The sequence below is a fragment of the Calidris pugnax genome, unplaced genomic scaffold (genome assembly GCF_001431845.1).
Source record: "Calidris pugnax isolate Ruff unplaced genomic scaffold, ASM143184v1 scaffold44, whole genome shotgun sequence".
Lineage (NCBI taxonomy): Eukaryota > Metazoa > Chordata > Aves > Charadriiformes > Scolopacidae > Calidris > Calidris pugnax.
The window spans coordinates 503,461-524,788 of record NW_015094506.1 but is presented as its reverse complement, the minus strand read 5'-3'; the positions used below and the strand labels follow the sequence as shown (position 1 = coordinate 524,788).

The 21,328-nt window shown below is 36.8% G+C and overlaps 1 protein-coding gene across 1 annotated transcript in view; it reads right to left on the bottom strand.

Moving 5' to 3' along the window:
• Positions 1-21,328, bottom strand: part of POLR3B (polymerase (RNA) III (DNA directed) polypeptide B) — a 78,365-nt gene that overhangs the window by 28,067 nt on the left and 28,970 nt on the right. Inside the window, exons 14-21 of the mRNA XM_014964275.1 lie at positions 19,542-19,742; positions 18,297-18,459; positions 16,156-16,309; positions 14,091-14,165; positions 13,213-13,311; positions 9,604-9,731; positions 2,460-2,669; positions 473-631 (exon numbers count right to left, since the gene is read on the bottom strand). Coding sequence (XP_014819761.1) covers positions 473-631; positions 2,460-2,669; positions 9,604-9,731; positions 13,213-13,311; positions 14,091-14,165; positions 16,156-16,309; positions 18,297-18,459; positions 19,542-19,742 — 1,189 coding nt within the window. The remainder of the gene's footprint in view (positions 1-472; positions 632-2,459; positions 2,670-9,603; positions 9,732-13,212; positions 13,312-14,090; positions 14,166-16,155; positions 16,310-18,296; positions 18,460-19,541; positions 19,743-21,328) is intronic.

Below are 21,328 nucleotides of genomic sequence, written 5' to 3'. Positions count from 1 at the left end.
TCCAAAAATATTTCTAAAATGTTAAAAACACAAGGTTTTACTTCATCAAACAACTGCATTAACTGATGGCACGTTAGGAGGCTTTGAAATATGAAAAAAACATAATAAGTAGACTATCCTTAAAAAACAACGATGACAACATATGAAACAAACAGTTAAAAACTACAGTATTCAAAGTTTGCCAGTTTGGGGATATAAGAAAAATACAAGTTCTATGCGTCAATAGATTCACATTGTTCAAGACTCACTCCCCTGCTTAAATATAAAGCTCCCTCTTCTCAATTGTACAAAAACAAACTCCATTGACTGGTACCTCACTGCTTTCAGAAACTAAGGTTTTTATATTTCCCATTACAATACTGTCACTTTCAATGACCAAAAAAAATTACACTAAGTATAAAACAAGATGCACAAGAAATATTGACAGAAGATTAATTTCTACTTCAGATTATAAACACGTAGTTGGACATACCTGGAGAGCAGATCCCATCAGCATCTAAGATTTCATGGCGCCAGATTGGTTTACGGGTAGCTGCATCCAACATCGGACCCATAACTTTATCAAATGTCTGGTTCGTGTAGCGCTTCAGCGTACATTTGGCATTCTTATACACAAGACACCTTCCAAAACCTAAAATGTAACACAAACTCATCTGCCTAGGAGTTCAAAGATTCTTTATAACACATTTTCAGAATAAAACAAGAATGCTGATCCACCTGCTGAGCTACAGAATATAACTTTTTTTATTACTAGTTAGATTATTCATTGTCTTGAATGTGCTTAATATTGTACACAGATACCTAGTAGCTCACAATTTAAAAATCAGATCAGGCATGCCGCTTTTTTTAGACCTTGACTATGGTCCAGTTCTGAAGTTGTGCTAATCCCCTTCCATACCTCTGCATACACACACACACACATCATTTCTCTTACCTTTGATGGTCCACAGGGAGATATAACATAGGAGAAGAGACTGTAACAGGAGGAGAACAGCACCTCTTCCTTTCGGGAGTTATAAGAAACCTGAACTTTTACTCATGTTTGTGGTTGACACAAGCTAGCCTACCAGGAAAGTACCAATTCAGTGTTTCATAAAATCACCCCATTACTGACTTTCTTCCCAGCTGAAAGAATTCTAAATTACATATATGGTTATAAAATAGGTTGGTTCTGAGTTTTAGATGAGAAAAGTAGCATCTCTGGAATTTCTGTCCAAGCACAGCAACTAGCCACAATTCTAAACACTTGCATCACGTTTAGAATTACAGACAGCCAAGAGCAAGGCTTTCTAATAATCCTACGTTGTTTTAGTTCATTTGAAAGATGGTTGCAGCCACATACAGTACATCTATATCTTTAGATTATGTCAAGTAACTCCTGACAAGCACTACAGCTCTCCCTGTAAATGTTACCAGTCTACCAGACAAGAAAACATTCAGTTTTAAATCATGCCTGTTGTTGTTTTAGAAAAGGAGGCATAAATTAAATGTGGCAGACATTAATGCCAAAGATACATGTCTAGGAATACTATTATTGCTGCCTAGCAACTAGGAGGAAGGGAGTGTGGGGGGGAATAAAGTCACGGAAGAATCTGATTTTGGCCACCCGAAACTAAACCCAATTTGATCTCACTGCACTATGTCTTCTCTCAAGGGAATTTATTTAGAAAAGAGAGAGAAGAGAGACTAAGTTTTCAGGCAACTCTCCTCCAACCCCCAGCAGCATTAACATAAAGTACTGAAGAATTGTGGAGAGTGTGAGACAGGCCAGACTGGCACAAACATAGGTTTCACTTAGTTACCTTCTATTTACTACTTATGTACTTTTACTTAAAATACACCACACTGCATAGATTTTTTTAAACACTAAATTATTTTGCTTTAGACAATACTATTATTTTCCCTCAGAAAGTAGGCAATACTGCTATTGCTCCCTCAGAGCATCAAGTTCACAATGACACAAACTGCCATGCATTCCATTGCCTTTCCCAAATACATCTAGAAGTCTAATTTCATCTATTGCTTTTGTTACAGGTGAGAAGGCCCATCTGTTAGTAATGAACCAAGGGTCAGGTAACCACCTTAAAAGCAAGCCCAACAGAATAGATTATCTAATACCTTACACATTTTCTGTAAACCAAATATTTTCAAAAAGGGACCATTTACACTTTTTTATTTGAAGTCAGAAGTTAACAATTTTTTCTTATAATATCCATACTCAGAAGTTTATTTACATGTTGACAACTTCTCTGCACTATTGCAAACATGGAATTACAACCACTATTCATACAGAAAACAAACAAAAGCACTCAAAGCAGTTTTGGAATTCAATTTCTTAATTGGAGATGTACTGTTCATAACTGCAACAGAAGTTAACATAGGATAACACCATGAGACAACAAGTTTATTAAAACATGTATTAGAACACACATTAGAGAAGTGTGAAAGATGGTTCTTACCTCTGTCCAAAGAGGCCTTGTTTAAGACAAGAGCATCTTCGATATCGTAACCACTGTAGCTCATCACAGCAACTGTGGCATTCTGTCCAGCAGGCAGTTTTTCAAAATCTATCAGTTCAATCGTTTTTGTTTTTACCATTGGCTTTTGGGGATAGGCTAGAAGATACATAAGAGTATCTATCCTGTTTCTTTGATTGTATCCAATAGTACCTGCATGTAAAAGAAAAATAAAAGTGTATGAACGTTAGTGATTTTCCTATAAAATTTCGCTAAAAAATTACCAAAATGCTAATGAACCAAAACCACAAACTGAGGAATTTCATCTAATAATAGAAATTCTTCAAGAAATGAAAGGAAAAAAAAATCATAAAAGTGACAAAACCAAAACAACTTTACATTATTATATTTAAATAAAGATGTAAGTGGCTTCTTAATTTAAGGTTCCAGAAAGAATTGTTAATTTTTTCTTAAACAGGGAAAACCTAAGCATCAAAACAAAAAGAACAACACTATAAGAAATCAGTCAGGAGCAATATGACTGAGTGCAAAGAAGATTTCTTTTTTAATCATGGCACTGAATAACAGTGCAAGTATGAATTTTGCGTTTATTGTTCTAATAGCCATAGTTCTTTTTTTTTTTTCAGAGAGCTGAACTTGTGTTCTATAGACGTAATCCAAAATTTCATGAGAATCAACAGAAAGACTCCCATTGAGTTCAAGGGGAACTGTGGATAAAGTTCTGTGTCTTCCACATCATATTTCCTTCCTTTTTCTGGGCAATAATTAGTTCAACAGCAGCCTGTGTTAGAATGTCACAAAGCATGAACAAAGCATACAGTTAGCAGCAGCCAAGACTGATTTACTTTCTGAAATTAGAGGCATCACTGCTAGAAAGACCAGAGTAGAAGTTCATGCACAATATATTTGTCTTTTTACATGAAATTAATTTTAAATTTACGGTTCAGAATTCAATCCTTTGTATAGACCTCCCAGCTTGAGACTGAAATTTTTGGCCCCATCCCATCAGACTGCCAAAGTGTCTTCTGAAATCTGAGGAAAAAATAATTAACACCCAGCAGGGAAACATAAACTGTTGTGTAGCAGAACAAAAGTTAAGGCAATAGTATGTTATTAGAGTTTGCTGTACCAGGACTATACTATGTCTCTAAGCAATTAAGAAATTATAGCCTGAAAAGTTAAAGTTTTAAGTACTAAATATTCTGCAGTACTTATGCTTAGGAGGTGAGTCTTTCAAGACCTTTTCCTTTTTCTCCTGCAATTTCAGATGCTGGCTACTGTCAACGAAAGGTCAAAGCAGCCAGTACATGATGAAGATTTCACATAGCCAGAATATATTACAGCTGAACACAAATCTGCTCTTAGGGGAGGCTAGCTTCATGTTTAATATGCATCTACTTGCAATTTCCAATTGCCTGCATTTAAATAAAATGTCTAGAAAATCAAATACCTAAATCCAGACAGCATCATGTGCAGTTCTGAAGGTCTACCCTATTCTTGGTACTAAGCACTCTCTCCTAAGCTAACACACGTCTACCCTTCCCAAGGACGAGAATGAGGAGATAGTATTTGTTGAGCTATCTGAAAATAAATTGTTATAACCAGCTCTTGCACGTCTGGACTTTCCTTGGTTCTGGAAAGTGGTTTTGAAGCCATGGGCACAGCATTTTTAAATGTGGAGGAAGATTTGGTAGAGTTGACAGGTTTTACTTGCCTCTTGGTTTTGACCCGTTGCTTTTCTATCTTTTTCTTGGAGAAGGAAATTAATCACCCCTGAGCAGTATTTTCTGTCTCCAATAAGAAGCAAGCTGGTAGGGACTGAATTTATCAAAACTGAAGACCCTCCCAGTCTCCCCCAGCAAGGACCATCATCTGAAGGTCCTATTGCTTCTGATATTCCCTTAGCCTAAACTATTAGACATTGTTTTCATTGTATTTTGATAAACTGGTTTTCCCATTATACAGCTAGGAAAATCTACTGCCAAATTAAAAACATAGAAGTTCAGACCACTTTTTCCTGCTGAACCCAGAATCTGTGTGCTTTCAGCATAGGCTGTCTGCTGTAAAGTTCATCTTAAAAGTTTCGTGGATAGGTACATTTTCCTGTTGTGAGAGAAATCTCCTGAGTATGCCATGCCAACTTTTGAAACGCTTGCCATTTTCTTCTCCTCTGAGATGCTTATATTCTGTACTTGCTACGGTTCACTGGTTAGGGATGCTAAGATGGGATGAAGCCTGTAGCACCTGATCATAGCTAAGTTTCTCCTTTATACCCCAGTAACAATCTGTGGAACTCCATGATATATCAAGGATTACAGAAGACGCTTTATGTATTTCAGGTAATGCAGATTATTTCTCTCTTGGAGGCTTCACATATTTCAAAGTTGGTATTTTTATCAGAGGTTCAGATAAGCCCAATGGAACTGTTATTGTTTGCATCAGACGAGAAAAAAAATAAGCACCTGGCGTTACTGAGATTTTGAACTTCAATAATAAACAGTATTCAGGCAACTTTTCAGGAGCTGAATGCTGTATCATATCAAATAGAAAATGTATACGTATATGTCAATGATGGATATCATTAGCAGGAAAGAAACTGGCCAGAGCATGATTCAAGAGCACAAGTGAAATAAATTAGCCAAAAAGCATGCCATACATCAGCAATATTTGTCCTCATAGCTATAATTTAAAGGTTATATAAATAATGGAGAGTAGTCTAACAAACCACAGCCTTAAACAGTCTGCTTATTTAAAATCAAGAAGCAGCTCTCTTCTTCTGAGGGCTGGTGTGTTGGGACGAGACCTCTATGTGGGCGTTGCAATAAAGAAAGTCACTAGCTTTATTTCTGTTTTCTTTCTGAAAGAACAGAGCCCTTGTTTGCTTCAGCCAAACAGCCAAGCAAAAGTAAAGTATAATTAAACTTCAGCATAACAAACCCTGCTCACAATGACCCACATTTATAATTATCCCAACAGCAAGGACCAATTTTTTTCATTAGTAATTAGCCTTGCTTAAAGCAAAACACGCAAGGTTGACCTGGATACAACAAAGATAATTTTCTTGCTTTTCTCAGCACTTCATATATTGTGAATGCACATGTGCATTCTTTCCTTTTTTTTTTCCATTACCTGACAAGTTGTATTTTTTTCTTTTAATATATCATTTGATCATTCTTCAGTGTGAACTAACCACTATAAAAATGCTATGTATTGATATATAGCATAAATGGGATATTGTTATTCTGAAGCAGGAAGTTTTGAGAACTCACCAGAACAAACAGCCAGCTAAAATAAGCATTTATCCAATTCTCTAGTGTGTTGCTTACAGCAACATTAAACTGTGCAATCAAAATTAACAAGGATACAGAAATCAATCTGCTTAAGATATGAGCCAAAAGGGCTATTATTGCAGATGCCAAGAGAAGAATTGCTGATATTCTGTATTTCCCCTGATCTCACCATGGATTTTCTACTACTCTGTTCTTCTGTACAAGCACAAAAAAACAAAATAAGAGCACAGTTTTTAAATGCTGCAATGAGCCTTGTGGAGGGGGCTCCAACTCAGCTCAGAGAGATTTTCCACAGTACATTTCCTAAGTGATCTGGATGATCAGCATTTGAAATATTCTTTTCACCACAGAAAGATTAAGAAGTCAGTTTAAAAGATCATGGGTAAAGTGGGGGAAGTAGTCTGGCTCGTTTCTGTCTTGGCACTCCTGTGCCTGCTACCAGGGAGAGAAGAGCTGGCAAAAAGCACTAAGAAGTTTGTCCTCTGTTGTTGCTCCTCAAAGAGCAGTATTAGAAGTGGACCCTGCCCACTAAACACCCAAGTCCAGCAGTGATGACCAGCAACAGCTGGTTTTGCTTTGACTTTTGTTTCGGTTCCCTGCCAATAGGCTAGCCATACAAAATTTGGGAGCACTTTAGCTCTCAGCCCACCGAGAAGCCTTTCACAACTGTCAAAAACCAACAACCCCCAGCACTGGGTTCGGTGAAGCACATTTGTCTTCTCTAACTCAATTTTAACACATTCAGCTGGTTATAGCACAATGCAAAGCAGCATATCAAAGGCTTTGCTACTTCACAAAAGCAAACCAAAACGTCCATGATCCAGAATGTGGGTGTTTTGTTTTGTAATATCAAGGAAGTTGCTTCGCCATAAACCTTTGCAACAAAGCTCTCACCCAACCACCACCCTCCCCTCGAACACTTGCTGCTCTTTTGTGGGTTTAAGTAATAATTAACACTCAAACCCTCCTTTCCTTACTCAAGACTTGCGTGATGACATTTGGGTTGAAACTGGAGTGCACAGTTGGTACCCACACTGCTGCTGTCCCAGACATGCATGTGCATGTACAATACGGTGGATTACTGGCAGGAAAATGTGTATGTTTTCATTTCTTACATTAGGTTTTTATACAACACTCCCAGTCACAGAGGCACAGCGTGTAAAACTGACTGATTTTCTATGTCTTAATGGAACTGAAAAGCAATTATTTCTCTAATTGCAGAAGCATTTGATCCTCTTAAACATTATTTTAGCCACACATAGAATGCAAACAGTACAGACTCTTGTATTTTAATCTTAAATACTTCTCAGATTTTAAGTCACAACTGTATCTTTGCACCGAAATGTCAATGTTCAACTGAGGTCCTTGCAGCTGCTGTTGTATTTGCCACCTAATCATAACTTCCCCTCAGTCTTACAGTTCAACCTGCACCATATGGTAAATTATCTATGCCAAAACAGAGGGATTTAATTTCAATTTCATTTCACTGAAATCCAGTTTGCTCACTAAGCGCAGCCCTAGTCCTCCAACAAGACGACTCACTCTGCCCATGAAAGAGTGGTATTTTTCAGGACATTTAATGTTATCCTACAGAAAGGTTAATATTTTAATACCTAACACTTGTCAGGGATACCGGATCACAGACCCTATTGCAAGCTCTGGTGTCCACTCACGATTTACTTGTGCTTTCACACCTTCCCCTAGCTTGCTGTTGCTTAAAAAAGAGCAAAGATTTTCCAAAACTGCTGGCACAGCCCCATGACGTGGTCAGAGAGGGTCAGTGTTGAGTAGCACAAGGCTCTCAGGGCTCCCTCCATGCCCCCAGGTTAGGACAACTGAGGATGTGACACAGTTGACTTGGACATGAGATTTTTCCACATGGCAACATTGGACCAGGAGCTGCTCTGCAATCTCAGGATAGGGAAAGAAAGCAAGAAGGGTGGATGGTTACTTAAAAGTGGGGGTTTGAAGCACTACATCACACCTCTTCATAAATACAAACAGAAAAAAAAAGTATTTGTAATGTTTCAGGAATATCCTCTAGGTCTCACTTGATCAATAAGCACTGAGAAAAATCTTTTCTGCCTCTACATATTGCCACTTATGGTGGCTTTTTTTTAAGCAGTTATTACAAAAAGCTTCAGGTGTTTGCAAATACTTCAGGCAGAGCAAAATATAGCTCAGGTCATGTGCCAACTTTAAAAATGTACTTTTATCTAGCTGCTTATTCTTTGAGTCAGGTGTTTTGTCATAACAAACCGAAACAAAGGCTTTTTTTATTGCTCAAGATATTCAATGGCTTTTGTGTTCCTAGCGTCAGCAGGAACGTCAGAGGATTGTATCCAAGGAGCTAAATGTGCGAGACCTAGGGTCAAAGCAGCTGAATACACCAACCTCAGAAAACACAGACAATGAATTGCAAATGACACTCAAAACAAAACGGGAAAAAAACCTTCACACAGAAAACTACAAAAGAACTCCACAGATACTGAATTGGCTTTCTGTACACACTGATCCTGCTTAACTGTGTGTGGTAACTAACCAAACCTTCTGAGACTAATAGTCATAAAATAGAGACTCGGGGGTGGGGGAAAGATAATGGGATGGGGGAGAACTGTAAGGAAAAAGATTGCATCGCTCCTCTTCTTCCCCTCCCCCCCTTTTTTTTTAATTTAAAGGGAGGACATGCATCTGTTGCTATTTTATGCTATTTTGATGCGCTGAACATGAAGCTTCAGCATTAAGGCAGTTTGTTATTAATTCTGCTGGAGAAGTCTCACAAACGGTGCAGTGTTTCAGTTTCGAACACACAGCACAAAACAAATGGTTTAGTAATCCTAACAGAAGTGATAGTTTTTTCATGACACAGAGCTGTTCTACTGTAGCTTTCAACTTGTGAGCAAGCCATCAATACAAGACATAAAACTGGCATGTACAGCACAAGACAGAACACAACTGTCTGAATTGATGTGCTGGTGAGGTTCTTCTTGGGACGCACCCTGGTTTGATCTCGGGCCATATGAGTTGGATTCTTTAATGCTAGTTTAGCTGTGTATTAAAGGAAGGGTTAGAAATTACCTAGTGTCAATCACCCACAGCAGCAGATTGACAAAGTGGTTGGCTTTTAATGACCAGCTACCACATTTGCAAAAAGTATTATTAGGTGATTAAGGAAATAAATTTTGTTTTAATCATTTTGCTGAGAGGCCAATACTCTGCCCTCTTCATCCAAAACAGAAAAAGCCCAAAACCTAAACTACTGCTGCAGGAAGCGTTCAAGGAACTAATCACTCTCTCTTGCACATTTTGATTCCTCTTATTCCCTATAATGTCAATGTAGCTATTTATTTATTTATTTTTAGGGCACTCAATTATTCAGGGAAACTCTCCTCTCTTCATGCTCTGTCCCTCTTCATGAGAACACTTTTTAATCTTTTTGTCTTTAAACCAATGGCAAATCACAGCATAAGGAGAAAAAAACCCAATTCTGTGAATGCTGCAGCTACACTGAAAACTTGAAAGAAATGATGATTATCAAAAAAAACCTCCAAAAAAGCCAAGAGTGCCCCAGTTCCTCCAATTGTTCTTTTAAGTATTAAGACCTGCAGATATGGTCTCCATTAAGTAAAACTGACTGGTACTTTTTTTCTTTTAATTTTTCCAACTTTCAGAGGTAAATCATTTTTTTCTTGAATGTAAAGAAGTGTCTTTTCCTCTTCCTAGCAAAGTTTTTACGTGAACTAGGAAAGAAATAATTTCGCTGTTTTGTCACTTTCGCTACATAGCTTCAAAAACTAAATAACACTCCAAAAGGGAATAAAAAAAAAAAGTCTTACCCATTGCTTGTTTCCCCATGGCACACTGATAAGTGTTTCTTGGGGACTGGTTGTGATGAGGATATGGAATCAGCCCAGCACAGACACCAAGAAGCGTGAAAGGCTCAATCTCCAAATGCGTTGTATCCCTTAAAAGAAAGAGTACCAATTATAGCAGGCTTGTGAACAAACATCTTAACTAGAATTTATTTAATTTAGGAGTATCTCATAATACTTCAATTAAATTTTGTTCAGGAAACGTCAGCCTGTATGACCTCAAAATGTCGATTCACTATGGGATTCTATTTTTTTATTAAAAAAAACCAACAAACATTTTCTTCTGGCTTTAAGTGTTTCCACATGAAAAGAAATTAAGGAGAAATTACTGAGGGTTTACAAATTTCCACCATGGAGAAAAAGCCTCCAGATAACGACAACCTGAGGGAGCTCAGTAAGACAATAAAAAAATCAGTTTATACAGCAAGACACAAAATGCCTTAAGGAATGTTTTCTCATGTAATGAGAGTCCTCCACATCAAATTACCAATCTCAGAGATCAAGAAATCCACTGGGGAGATGGACAAAGATAGAGCAAGACAGATTCAGGTATTGAAAAACAAATAAAAGTGTAGTTTTAGTTCTTCAAGGTCAGTTATGTAATATCAGTTAGAGGGAAAACATCTGTGTCCAAACCAAATCCAGTGCCATGGGTGATACGGCATAATAAAACACTATTTGGAAAGCTCTGCAAGTATTTTGAAAGTGATTATGTTGTCAAAAGGCAGTACTGATGAGAACTAAAAAGACAGAGACAAGGAGCAAAAACTGAGAGATAACAAAATTTGTATTACCTGGCATGAGTTTCAGAAAAGAAAGTCCATGCTCAATAAAGACAATTAAATCATAATGTGCATTAGGATCCAAGTGGAGTGACTAATAACTAAGGATGAAATGTACAATAAAGCTTGGCTGGAGCAGATTTGCTTTTTAAATCAAGATAAGTAACTAGGAAATAGAGAATTTGGAAATAAAGACAATTATAACTAAACCTATCCAAAGCATATCTTTCACAATGTTCTGGAGTTATTACACAGAGCTTGACTTTAGGCATACAGTGCTTCTCCCACACACCTGTCATGCTTTCTGAAAACCCCATCTTTAGTGTTCGAGTTCTCTTGGAAGTCTTTTTTAGGACTTTTTTTTTAATTAGTTAAACAAGTTAATTTGATAACTAAACTTTAAGACCTTGCAAAGGAAATGACTGGAAAAATCTTTATTACGACACCACTCAGAAGACGGCAAAGCACAACGAGCTCAAAAAGTCTGAGGAATTACCCAGAAGTACAAACAGACTGAAGACAAGGACCAGCAGAAACTTACATAAAGAATGTATGTACTACTGGATAAAATGAAAACTGAAAAAAAAAAATAAAAATCTGGAAACCCTGAGCAGCAAGCCTAGCAAAAACATCTGTCAGTGCCAGAAATCTTTATAAATCACAAATATGCTTGAGCAACCTAATAATCACCTGCTGGCCAGAGGATACCAACTATTTCTTCTCCACATGATAAAAAGCAACTATGGTAATTGAAGCCTGTCTTAAGAAAATCCCAACTGCAGTTAAGTAATTGCAAGATGGTCTCAAGAACCAGTAGCAAACTTAAAGCACAGACCACTCCCCACTTCTGCAGAACGTCACAGAACAGCTGATGCTTCTATATACATTTTCAGATAGGTTATTCAACACAAGTATTTTTCCATTGAGGTCAATCCTATTTCAACCAAAGAAGATGCAAGATATGTAGATCCTGGTATCTTATGAAGTGTTTCACGGTTCTAATGAGAGATCTTCAAATTTTTGCAAGCCAAAATGCTACTGCCTGAAATGGGCCCAAGAAAGGAAGGCAACCTCATCAGTTTGAAACTCAGAGTTACAAACAGGGTAAGGAAGAAATTGAACACATTAAATAGAGTCAAATCCTCCAAAGAAAAATCCCCTAATTGGATTGGAAAGGTAAAGAGAGGATACTGTAGCTAAAAGAAGCCTACATTACAAAAGCAGGAATGTTAATGGGATACTTCACAATAGTGGATTGTGCCAGTTGTATCACTAGAACAAGTTGTACCAACATGGTCGTAGCATTTAAAATGCAAGATGATATCTGGGGGAAAGGGGTACACAAATCAGCTAACCAGGATGCAGGGAGTATCATTATTAAACAGAAGGAGCAGTGTGCTCATATGGTGCAAGCTCAGATACTTAGGGGACTCTTAGCTATAAGCATCGAAGCTATACTCAAAACAGGTTGATGGACAACACAAGAATCTCCCAAACTTTTTGGCAGTTACAGTGGAGTCATTTCCTCGCACTAGCCCACTGGAAGTTCACCTTCTCCTCCTGTTTTTGACTAAACAGTGATTTCTTGAGATACACTCCCATTAATCTTCCTAGATGAGTCAGGTGTCCTGTAACTTAAACTTTTCAGCTCTGGTGCTTTGTGGAAGTTACTTAATTTTGGCACAAATGACACCAATTGTGTGTTTTCTTCTTAGGTCATGGATATAGAAGCAAGCCAAGAGCATGCAAGAGTAATTTCTTAAAGTGATAAAGTCTTCAAAAGCCTGGGCAGGAGCAATGCAATTTAATTAGCAGAGTTAATGCATTTCATCTGGCAAAGGTTAAAGATAACTGAAGGTCTCATCCAGCCCTGCTGAAATCAATAACTTATTTTTATTGGCTTCCATAAGTACTTGATCAGGACAGAACATTTAGAAACTGCATTTTCTACATAAATCTACCACTCAAACATTTCATGACGATAACTTGTAACATTTCGTATGCATCCATCAGTTGACAGGATAGTGTCACAGAAATGTTAAAAAAAGTAGAAAGATAGGACCTAAAAATTTAAAAGAGTTCTTCTTTTAATGGGGGTCTCTTATCACAGTCACAAGAGAGAAAAAAACCCAAAATACCAGGTCTTTCATGAATCTGGAAAACACAAAAAAATCTGGAAATCTTTGTAAATGAAAATCACATACCAGGAATGGGTTTAACATATGTGGTGAAGAATACACAGAATGATACAGACATTTTTATCAGGGCCAGTTATACATCCAAACATCAAAGGGAAGGTCTTGTTCCAATACTTGAGACATTTAGTGTAAGCTGGTTGTCTAGGGTCCCTCTACAGCCATAAGAGAGACTTTTCCAAATGACAATCATGACATGCTAAGATCATCATTTAACAGGTGGAAATAATTTGCTTTCTGGAATCCTATTGTATAAAATTACTTATGATGAGCAGCCCAATGATTAGAACAAAAAAAAGCCACATCCAGAGAAATGAAGGATATACCTTTAAGTATTTCGTTTTTTTGAGAGTTAGAAGGAGGAACACATCTCCCAAAACTTAGCTACAAAAAGTGGTTTGGCTATTATCTTATAGATAATTTAGGATGCATGTAAAGATTTCTTTCTTTAGCTTTCATTTGGAGTTGTTTCAGCCATTAGCAAGGGAGCAGTGTGCATGTGTGGAAACAGTAACATTATTAACACACTTGCATTTCAGAGAGTCACCCTATGATAGTTTTTCCTGTACCAGTGTTTAGTCTGAACACATACTTACTTATTAATTGTATGTTCATATAGTGCAATGTTACAGTCATTTTCTTCATTCACATCCAAATATTCAACGAGGCCTTCATGCAAGAAGTCTTCAAAATTCCTAGTTAAATTAAAAAAAATACACAAATACAGTCTTTTATTATATTTCTGCAAAATAAAACTGTATCATGTATATATTGAAGGAATATAACTCATGGAAGTTAAACTAGAGAAATGCTTTTATATTAACAGTTCTGTACATTTTACATATTTAAAGAAAAATGTATTTTTAAAAAATTAATCCTCTTGCCCATTCACTGCTTCACAGCCTGACTGACCACTGTTGCTTATTTGAACACCTAAATAAAATCCTCCTGTATGTACTCATCACCACTATAAATGTAGACAAGTGTAAAGGTAATCGAGTAAGTTTTTGTGATGGTTTTGCAAAATTTAGTTAAATTTAAATGCTTTTAAAGCACACAGTAAATGTGGTTTTTTAAACACCCTAACTAACAATTTGCACATGATTTCAAAGCTAATTCTGAATGTGCCTAGTTTAGGGTGGTCAAGTTGATATTCCTTTGAAGTGTTTGATCTTTCAATCAGGAGAAGGATGATACTGCCTCAGGCCTTCCACTTGCAGAAAGATAAGGCTGTGAGATGTATTTATTCTATATAAACACCAAATTTCATAGCGGGAACAAAATAAGAAGACCAGACTTAATTTGACTTTAAACAGAAACCCTCCAATACACTGATTATTAATTTATATAGGAGAATAGACTTCTTCTCTACATAGCTAACCCCAAGGTTGTGAAATACTGACTGACTGAAGTATTTCCACACAGTATTTACAGATAGATGTGGTGACTAATATGGTCTACTTGAATTGTGTACCTGTATCCCTGAGCCAGTTCTTCCATATGCTTGTTTGTAACTGCAGGTTTTTGCTTCTTGACAATTATGTAAGGTCTACAATTAAAAAATAAAAGGATTATCATAGCAAATACTTAGGCAGGTAACTTAATATATACTTACAGTAAGAATCATGCCTACACACAACCTATGTTATAGATCACTTTTTAAATTTATCAACCTTTAACTGACATAGCCATGTAAATACTCAGACCTTGGTTTGATACACAGATATCCCGAACTGACATACTCTCTATGAAGTACCCAAAAAGTGTACAAGAAAAATTAAGATTTCAGTTTTGAGGAGGAAGCCTTCCCCCCTGCCCCTTTAATCTTTAAACTACCATTTTTAAAGTTTTGTCTACACATTTTGTTGATGGCCTTAAAAGATTGAAATTACTGATTGAAAGACCTTTTAAATCAGTACATTTCCCCAATCTACAAAGCTAAGAACAGCATTAACTTCTATGGATATTGCAGGGACCTCATACAACACCGAGTGAACAGTTTATGCTCAAGTGTCCGCAAGCAGGAAGGCATTTTGCTGTTACTTACACGATGTAAAGTACAGGCATTTACTATGGGTGACCTCAGATAAATCCATAAATTTCAACAGCACATGGATCTCTGAAGGCTTCCTTGCCACAAGGAAACACTGACACAAAGGATGGCATGCAAGAATGAAACGTCAAGGGCTGTTGCTATTTGGACAAGTTGCTCCTATAAAGAGCAGCAAATAGCTACAAGATACTTGTGGAGTCCACTCTGAAGTCTAAATAACTGTTTGAAGACTAATGAGCACTTTTAAATGGTTAATGGGGGTATCTGAACAATTGCAGGGTGAGGGTGCCACAAAGCAAACTTGGTAAACTCCTGGAAATCCACATGATTTGACTCGTCTTTATTTTACTAATCAGACATTTTGCTGAATCTCCAGACCTGCAGAATGGTTGGTATTAGCTCTGACTGGAAAAGTGATTTCTCTGCCACTGAATAAGCCCCTACTCTGGACCTCTTCACCAGGTATGATTAACTGATGGTTTGTACACGTACTATTTTGGAGCTCTAGCGTGCCTCAAACTGCATTCAACGTGCTCTGAGATTGAATTAATGAATAAGGTGGAATGCCAACTGTAGCTGTGACTGCTGCTTCTTTAAAGTATGCACAAAATATGCACATAGCTAGTCAATGCTAAAATATGCATATATTTATTAAGTGCCTGCCTCAATCTCTGTTTGTTCATCTTTTATGCCTTGTTCTTTAGGCTAAACTGGAGATGTTTTACTTGTAAGTAACCTAGCACAGGAAATCTCACTGGAGTCTCTCACCTCTACTATAAAACAAGCTGATTTTTTGTCTCAAAATATTTTTATATTCCACTCTTTCATTTTAGCCACGCAGTTCCTTTTTGCTTTCCTCTGTGACATGACAGTGACTCAGGCATTCTTCCTCTCTAATAAAGAGCACAAGCATCTCAAGGTGGAGACCTTTCTCGTAGGTTTATTGAATTCCCTACTTAACGGTAAACAATGAAATAAACTAAAATGACGATAAATGCTTCTTGGTACAGGTACACATGCTGAGGAAGTTTTGCACCAGAAGTAAAGGCCCCTAAAGAGAAAGAGTAGCTTCTCATTCTAAAGTGTGATACCACACCCATGGGATATCAGGGAAGTGGCTGCCTGTTTCTCGCTTTAAAGTAAATAAAAAGCCCCTCCAAGGACATTGGACAGTACTGCAGTTGCCAACCAGGTTGATTTTAATCCCCCCTCCCTTTTCTTCTTAAAGCAGATATAAACATTCTATTTTGACTTTTCTTTAAAGATAAAATTGATTTATTTGAGCTTTTGTTTTTTTGAGTACATAGTATGTTTCTCAGATCTGTCTGTTTTGAATGAGGGCAACTTAAGAAGAAAAGAGATGCTCCAGACCTACTGAATTTGCTTAAATCTATGTTCATAAAATCCTCAGCTCAGTGTATTTGAAGTGTATAAAACAGTGTTCATAGTTAGTTCACTAGTGAGAGAATTCTGACGAGATGCTTACCTGCACAATCTCCCTCCATCAGAGGAAATGTAGACACATCTGTCAGAAAGATTTGTAGAGATGGAAACGAATTCATTGATATAACCCGCTCGACGCATTATCCGAAATGTGTTGACTAATTTCTGATGATCACGTATGACACCAAGGATGTTACCTATTCAGAAAGGGAATAAATTCATGGTGCATACTTTGCATATCCAAAACTCTACTTAAAAATTCTGATCTTGTCTCGCATGCGTAGACATACTTCCTACTTCTTGCAAATAATAAGAGCTGTCATAAAATTTCCCTTTTCTGACATGAATAAGAACTGTCTCTATTTTTTTATCAGTAAACATTTAAAAAAAGCATCAGAATTTCACAGGTCATGTATCTATCTATTTGCCTCCAAATAGCTTCAGAAACTAAATGGTGTGCTTCATCCAGCTTTCCTCAGATATGTTTCTGCTCAGGTGCCCATTTACCAGTCAGTGTACAAGTGAACAACACTCTGAGGGCTGCAGTTTCAGCTGTACTGAAATGGATCCAAGTTTTCCAGAAAAAGACCAAGGAACTGTCCTGCTGCCTTGTCAGAAATTTTAGAAAGACCTGATATTACTGGTGTATGTAATCACTCACAACAGCACTAGAATTCCTGCTTCAGGAACTTAGCTCCTCATGCTATTGCTATTTTATCAGGGTACTTTAGCATGTCCTTAAGTATTCTGATGCATAGTGAACAAACAGGAGAGTGAAATTCATTTTTTAAAAAAGTCACCTGACCAAAGTCATCTTAATATATAAAATAAAAATAAGTATGGTGTAATTTCAAATAAAACTTTAAAAAAAGGAGAGAAAGCATGATAGTTTAGGGAGTCTATGAGACAATACAAAGGTCTTTATAGCTTAAGGGATTTGTACTTAACAGATTTTCTGCCCTCTTAGGTTACAAGTTTAAATCAGAATCACTTCAGCCATCCACAAGCCTGGAATTTTTTATGGATTAAACCCACAAACTAGTAGACTGAACAGTAAATAGTTTTGCCTCACTTAGTACTAGATTATATACGTTTGGGAACATAACTATCTTGTTCCATGTCACAGATTAAGCCTGTGAAGGAACAGCCCGATACTTCTGCTCCGCACTCCCCTTTGGACCATAAAATGAGACAGAAAAGAGTGCATGTGGTTTCACTGAACCTTATCTTTAACATACTGCTACAGAAAAGCAGAGCAAAGGAATGCAGTTTGGTCAAGTGTTGCTTTTATGATGCTGGGAAAAGGCAGGATTGAAGAACAACTGCTGTTTAATTCAAAGGTAAATGGAGAACTTATTCATGGTGACAGACACTAAATACTAGTCCCTGGAAGGGGATGCTGTTGACAAAAGACTATTTTCAAATCACAGCTGTAGTTTTTAAAATGTCAGTATTTTAAAATCTGATATCATAGTACCTGTTGATTTAGAAACACTAAAAGATCAGTTGTAAAAGGAACATAAGTGTGCAGATGCAAAGCACATATGCAAAATCATCACTTCAACAAAGAAGAGAGGTCTGTTTTCCAAGGTCTAATTTTTTCTAATAATTCACAAAGCAAGTTGCCCTTTAAAAGGTAATTAAAATAGAATAGCATTGCTAAACTTTGCAAACAATTGATGTTTCCTTTCTGGTTTTAAAGGCACTTGCATGAATACCTATAAAAGTACATAAAGTTTACAGTCAAATAAAGTATTTTCTGTGATGAAAACTTATAAATTTATTACAAATTTAGCAGCGTTATTCTCTCTTTAAAAAGTTCTTTATGAATGGCGTCTCATTTAGTGAATGCCTGAGAAAAACAAACCAACCTGTAACAGATTATATATATTTTTGTGTCTATTCATGCAAGTCTGCTTAAAAACACTATTGAAATTTGAAAAAGCTTCTATTTCCCAGCTTACACACATCTGCAGAGTTCTGAGGACACAACTTCACGCAACTAAGTGCCATCATCTGGCCTGTCTACTCTGCCTAACCCTAGCAAAATATTTACAGATGAAATTATCTACACATGGAAAACGCATCTGTGGTTGACCGTGGTCCAAAAATTGTTGAAGGGTTTCTGAAGCTTAACTCTCCATCAGCAACAAATCAGAACGAGACTGCTGAAAAGTTACATACCATTAAGGAAAACAAGGAACACATTTGGATATGAAAGTTCTTCACCGCAGAGCAAGTTGACATCTTCAACTCCCAGATTACTGGCTAATTTAATAATTGGGCCATCTTCCATATCTGTAGTAATGTGAGTCATGAGGGCAAGGTTTTTAACCAAACCAAAAGCCTAAAGTAAAAAAAAAAAAAAAAAATACACCTTTTATCCATTTTATTCTAAAGTATTAATACTATACATATCTTTTTCTTTCAAAACTGTAGCTATAAACAACAACAAAAAGTCCAAGTATAAAGTGAAAGAAATTAAACAAATTAACAACACTGAAAATTATGAAAGAAGGAAGACTTTTCTGTATCACACTGAAATGTAATATTTTAGCATTTACACATTAATAAAAAAATATAGGTAATGAAGTTGCAGTTCTTAAGTTATGCTAGCAAGTATAACCCTGTATTTCTCTCTTCAAACCAACAGCTACTTAGAAGCCTAATGGAAATACAAAGTCAGTCTATTTACTAATTTGCCAGATATCCTGTATATTCTAACATAAACTTTAACATTTTAAAATGAAAAATATCCAGTTATCTTACAGAGTGAAATTTTATTTCAGTTGCTTAATGAGACTAGCTCAAATTGACTACATATTTATGCTAGAAAGTTCAGAGTTCCCCCAGTATTTTCTATACAGAAAAACAAACAAACAAACAAAATTGGTCTGCATAAATCGTTTGGTTGAAATAGCTGGATGATGTCTTTAAAGTAAAACATACAAAGCTGTTTTTCTTCCTCAAGCTAAAGGCTAAAGCTGTTTCTGTAATAATAATAATAGTATATGTTTCTAGAAAAATTGCAGGTTGATGCTGCAACTTCAAAACAGAACATTTATTACAGAACAAAGGGATAAGAGTTTAGGACTCCTCTCTTTCTGCTCTGATCAAAAGAGAGCAAGTAGCTCTGCTACAAAAATGAGAGATCTCACATCATTCTTATACAGCCAAATGATTTCTGAACAGTTTCCAGCCAGTCCACTTTGGTCAGAGTTAAAAAGCAAGACAGCAAGGACAACTAGAATGTAAAAGGATGGGATGTGAAAAGATACACAATGGTGTTATCAGACTGAGGATAATTTCTCTCTCTAGAAACTTCCTCATCAGAATTCTTCCTCTGATGGAGGATCACCTGCTTCAAAATAAACAGTGTCTCCATTGCTCGGGACAAGAAATACTCAAAGCAAAATAGAAGTTCCTCACCTCTCCTTCAGGAGTGTCAGATGGGCAGAGCATCCCCCACTGAGATGGCTGCAGTGACCGAGGACCACTGACTTTCCTCGTCTTTTCAAACTGAGAAGAGATTCTAGTCATCATTCCCAGAGCAGATATATAAGACAAGCGGGACAATACTTGTGTCACGCCTTGGCGGTCCATTTTGAATCTCTTGAGAGACCAATTTCCCTGTAGATTAAAATGAACATTTCAAAATGTTAATAGCACTTTATCCCTGTCTCGACACTACATGTCTTTTTCATTATCTAGACAGAATGATATCTAAGGAGCTTTGCACAGCAAATGCCCCCTATTTATATAAAACTTTTTTAATTACCTATCTGCATGTACACTACTAGTTATAACATACTTGTACTAAGTATTAAAAGAAGTTGAAACAAAAGAAATGCTCTTTCAGATGTGAGGATACTTTTGCTATTGTATAATTGATCACACAAAGATTCTTCATCATCTGTCCCTCACAGGTAAATCAATACTGAAATTTATTGAGATTATATTACTTTCTGTTCTCCCCTTACGGATTTTTTCAAATATTTTTAAAAAAGGTACTTTGAGTGAAATACACTTTTACAACAGGTTCCACAAACTTTTAAGTTCTGCCTTTTTGTGATTTGTTATTTTGGTAGGGAACACAGGCACTTCTGTTGGAGAAGTCTGACATCAAAGCCATCTGTACTTTCTTGAAGTCTTTTATTTTTATAATCCAGAGGAAAAAGACTCATTGATACGTCTTCTCAAAGAAGAAGAGTGTGGGGGAGTTACATCTATCCAACTTCTCTGGTAGGATGACAGCAAATATGAAATGCAAAATCCATGCATATGTCAGGAGTTTCATGTTTCAGGACTGTCACAGGCTTTATCAGTTGTGGCTTTATTAGGAGAACAGAGGAGTTCAGAGAATTATCTAGGACACAATTATGTTTCCATGCCAAGCAGATTTAAGAATCTCTACTCTAAGATCTTGAAATTTGGTGCTATTATTTTTAACTTCATGACATCTACTCCATATACATTTCCCACCAGTCAATGGATACAGCAAGTTACTGTCCCCATAACTACTATTTATCCAGCCGCCACGTTATTGGTCAGTCCAAAGGCAATAAAGACCTCAAAGGTTATGTGCTTTCCCAAAGATAGCCTTCTGCCAATTTCTGTAGCCTTTTTGATAAACTCATCTCATCAATGCTAACAAATAATTTGAACCTCACTTGCTGTACTACATTGAAATCCTTTTAGAGTGTGACTTGCTTGGCTTCTTTATTTATACGTTAACAGCACAACCCCATTTTGTGATGAACAGCAAGAAACCACGATCCATCCAAATGATTTTGCTATTTGCTTCCACTGGAGAGGCTATCAAATACTCTGCAGAACTGCAATTTTTTCCTTGTTACAGAAAGTAGGAAGATATATTAGGAAAAATTTCCTCACAGAAAGGGTTGTCAAGCATTGGAATAGGCTGCCCAGGGAAACGATGGAATCGCCATCCCTGGAGGTATTAAATAGATGAGTAGACGTGGTGCTGAGGGACATGGTTTAGTGGTGGTTTGGGCAGTGTTAGGTTGATGGTTGGATTCAATGATCTTAATAGTCCCTTCCAACCTTGGCAATTCTATGACACAATGCCCAACGGTAAGTCAGCCAAAGAAACCTGTTCATTTGCTCAGCATTCTCAGGAAGGGTTCACTCAGCTCCTAGTCCATAAAGAATGAAATGGTCAGTACCAGAATATAAGTGGAAGAATACAACAAATA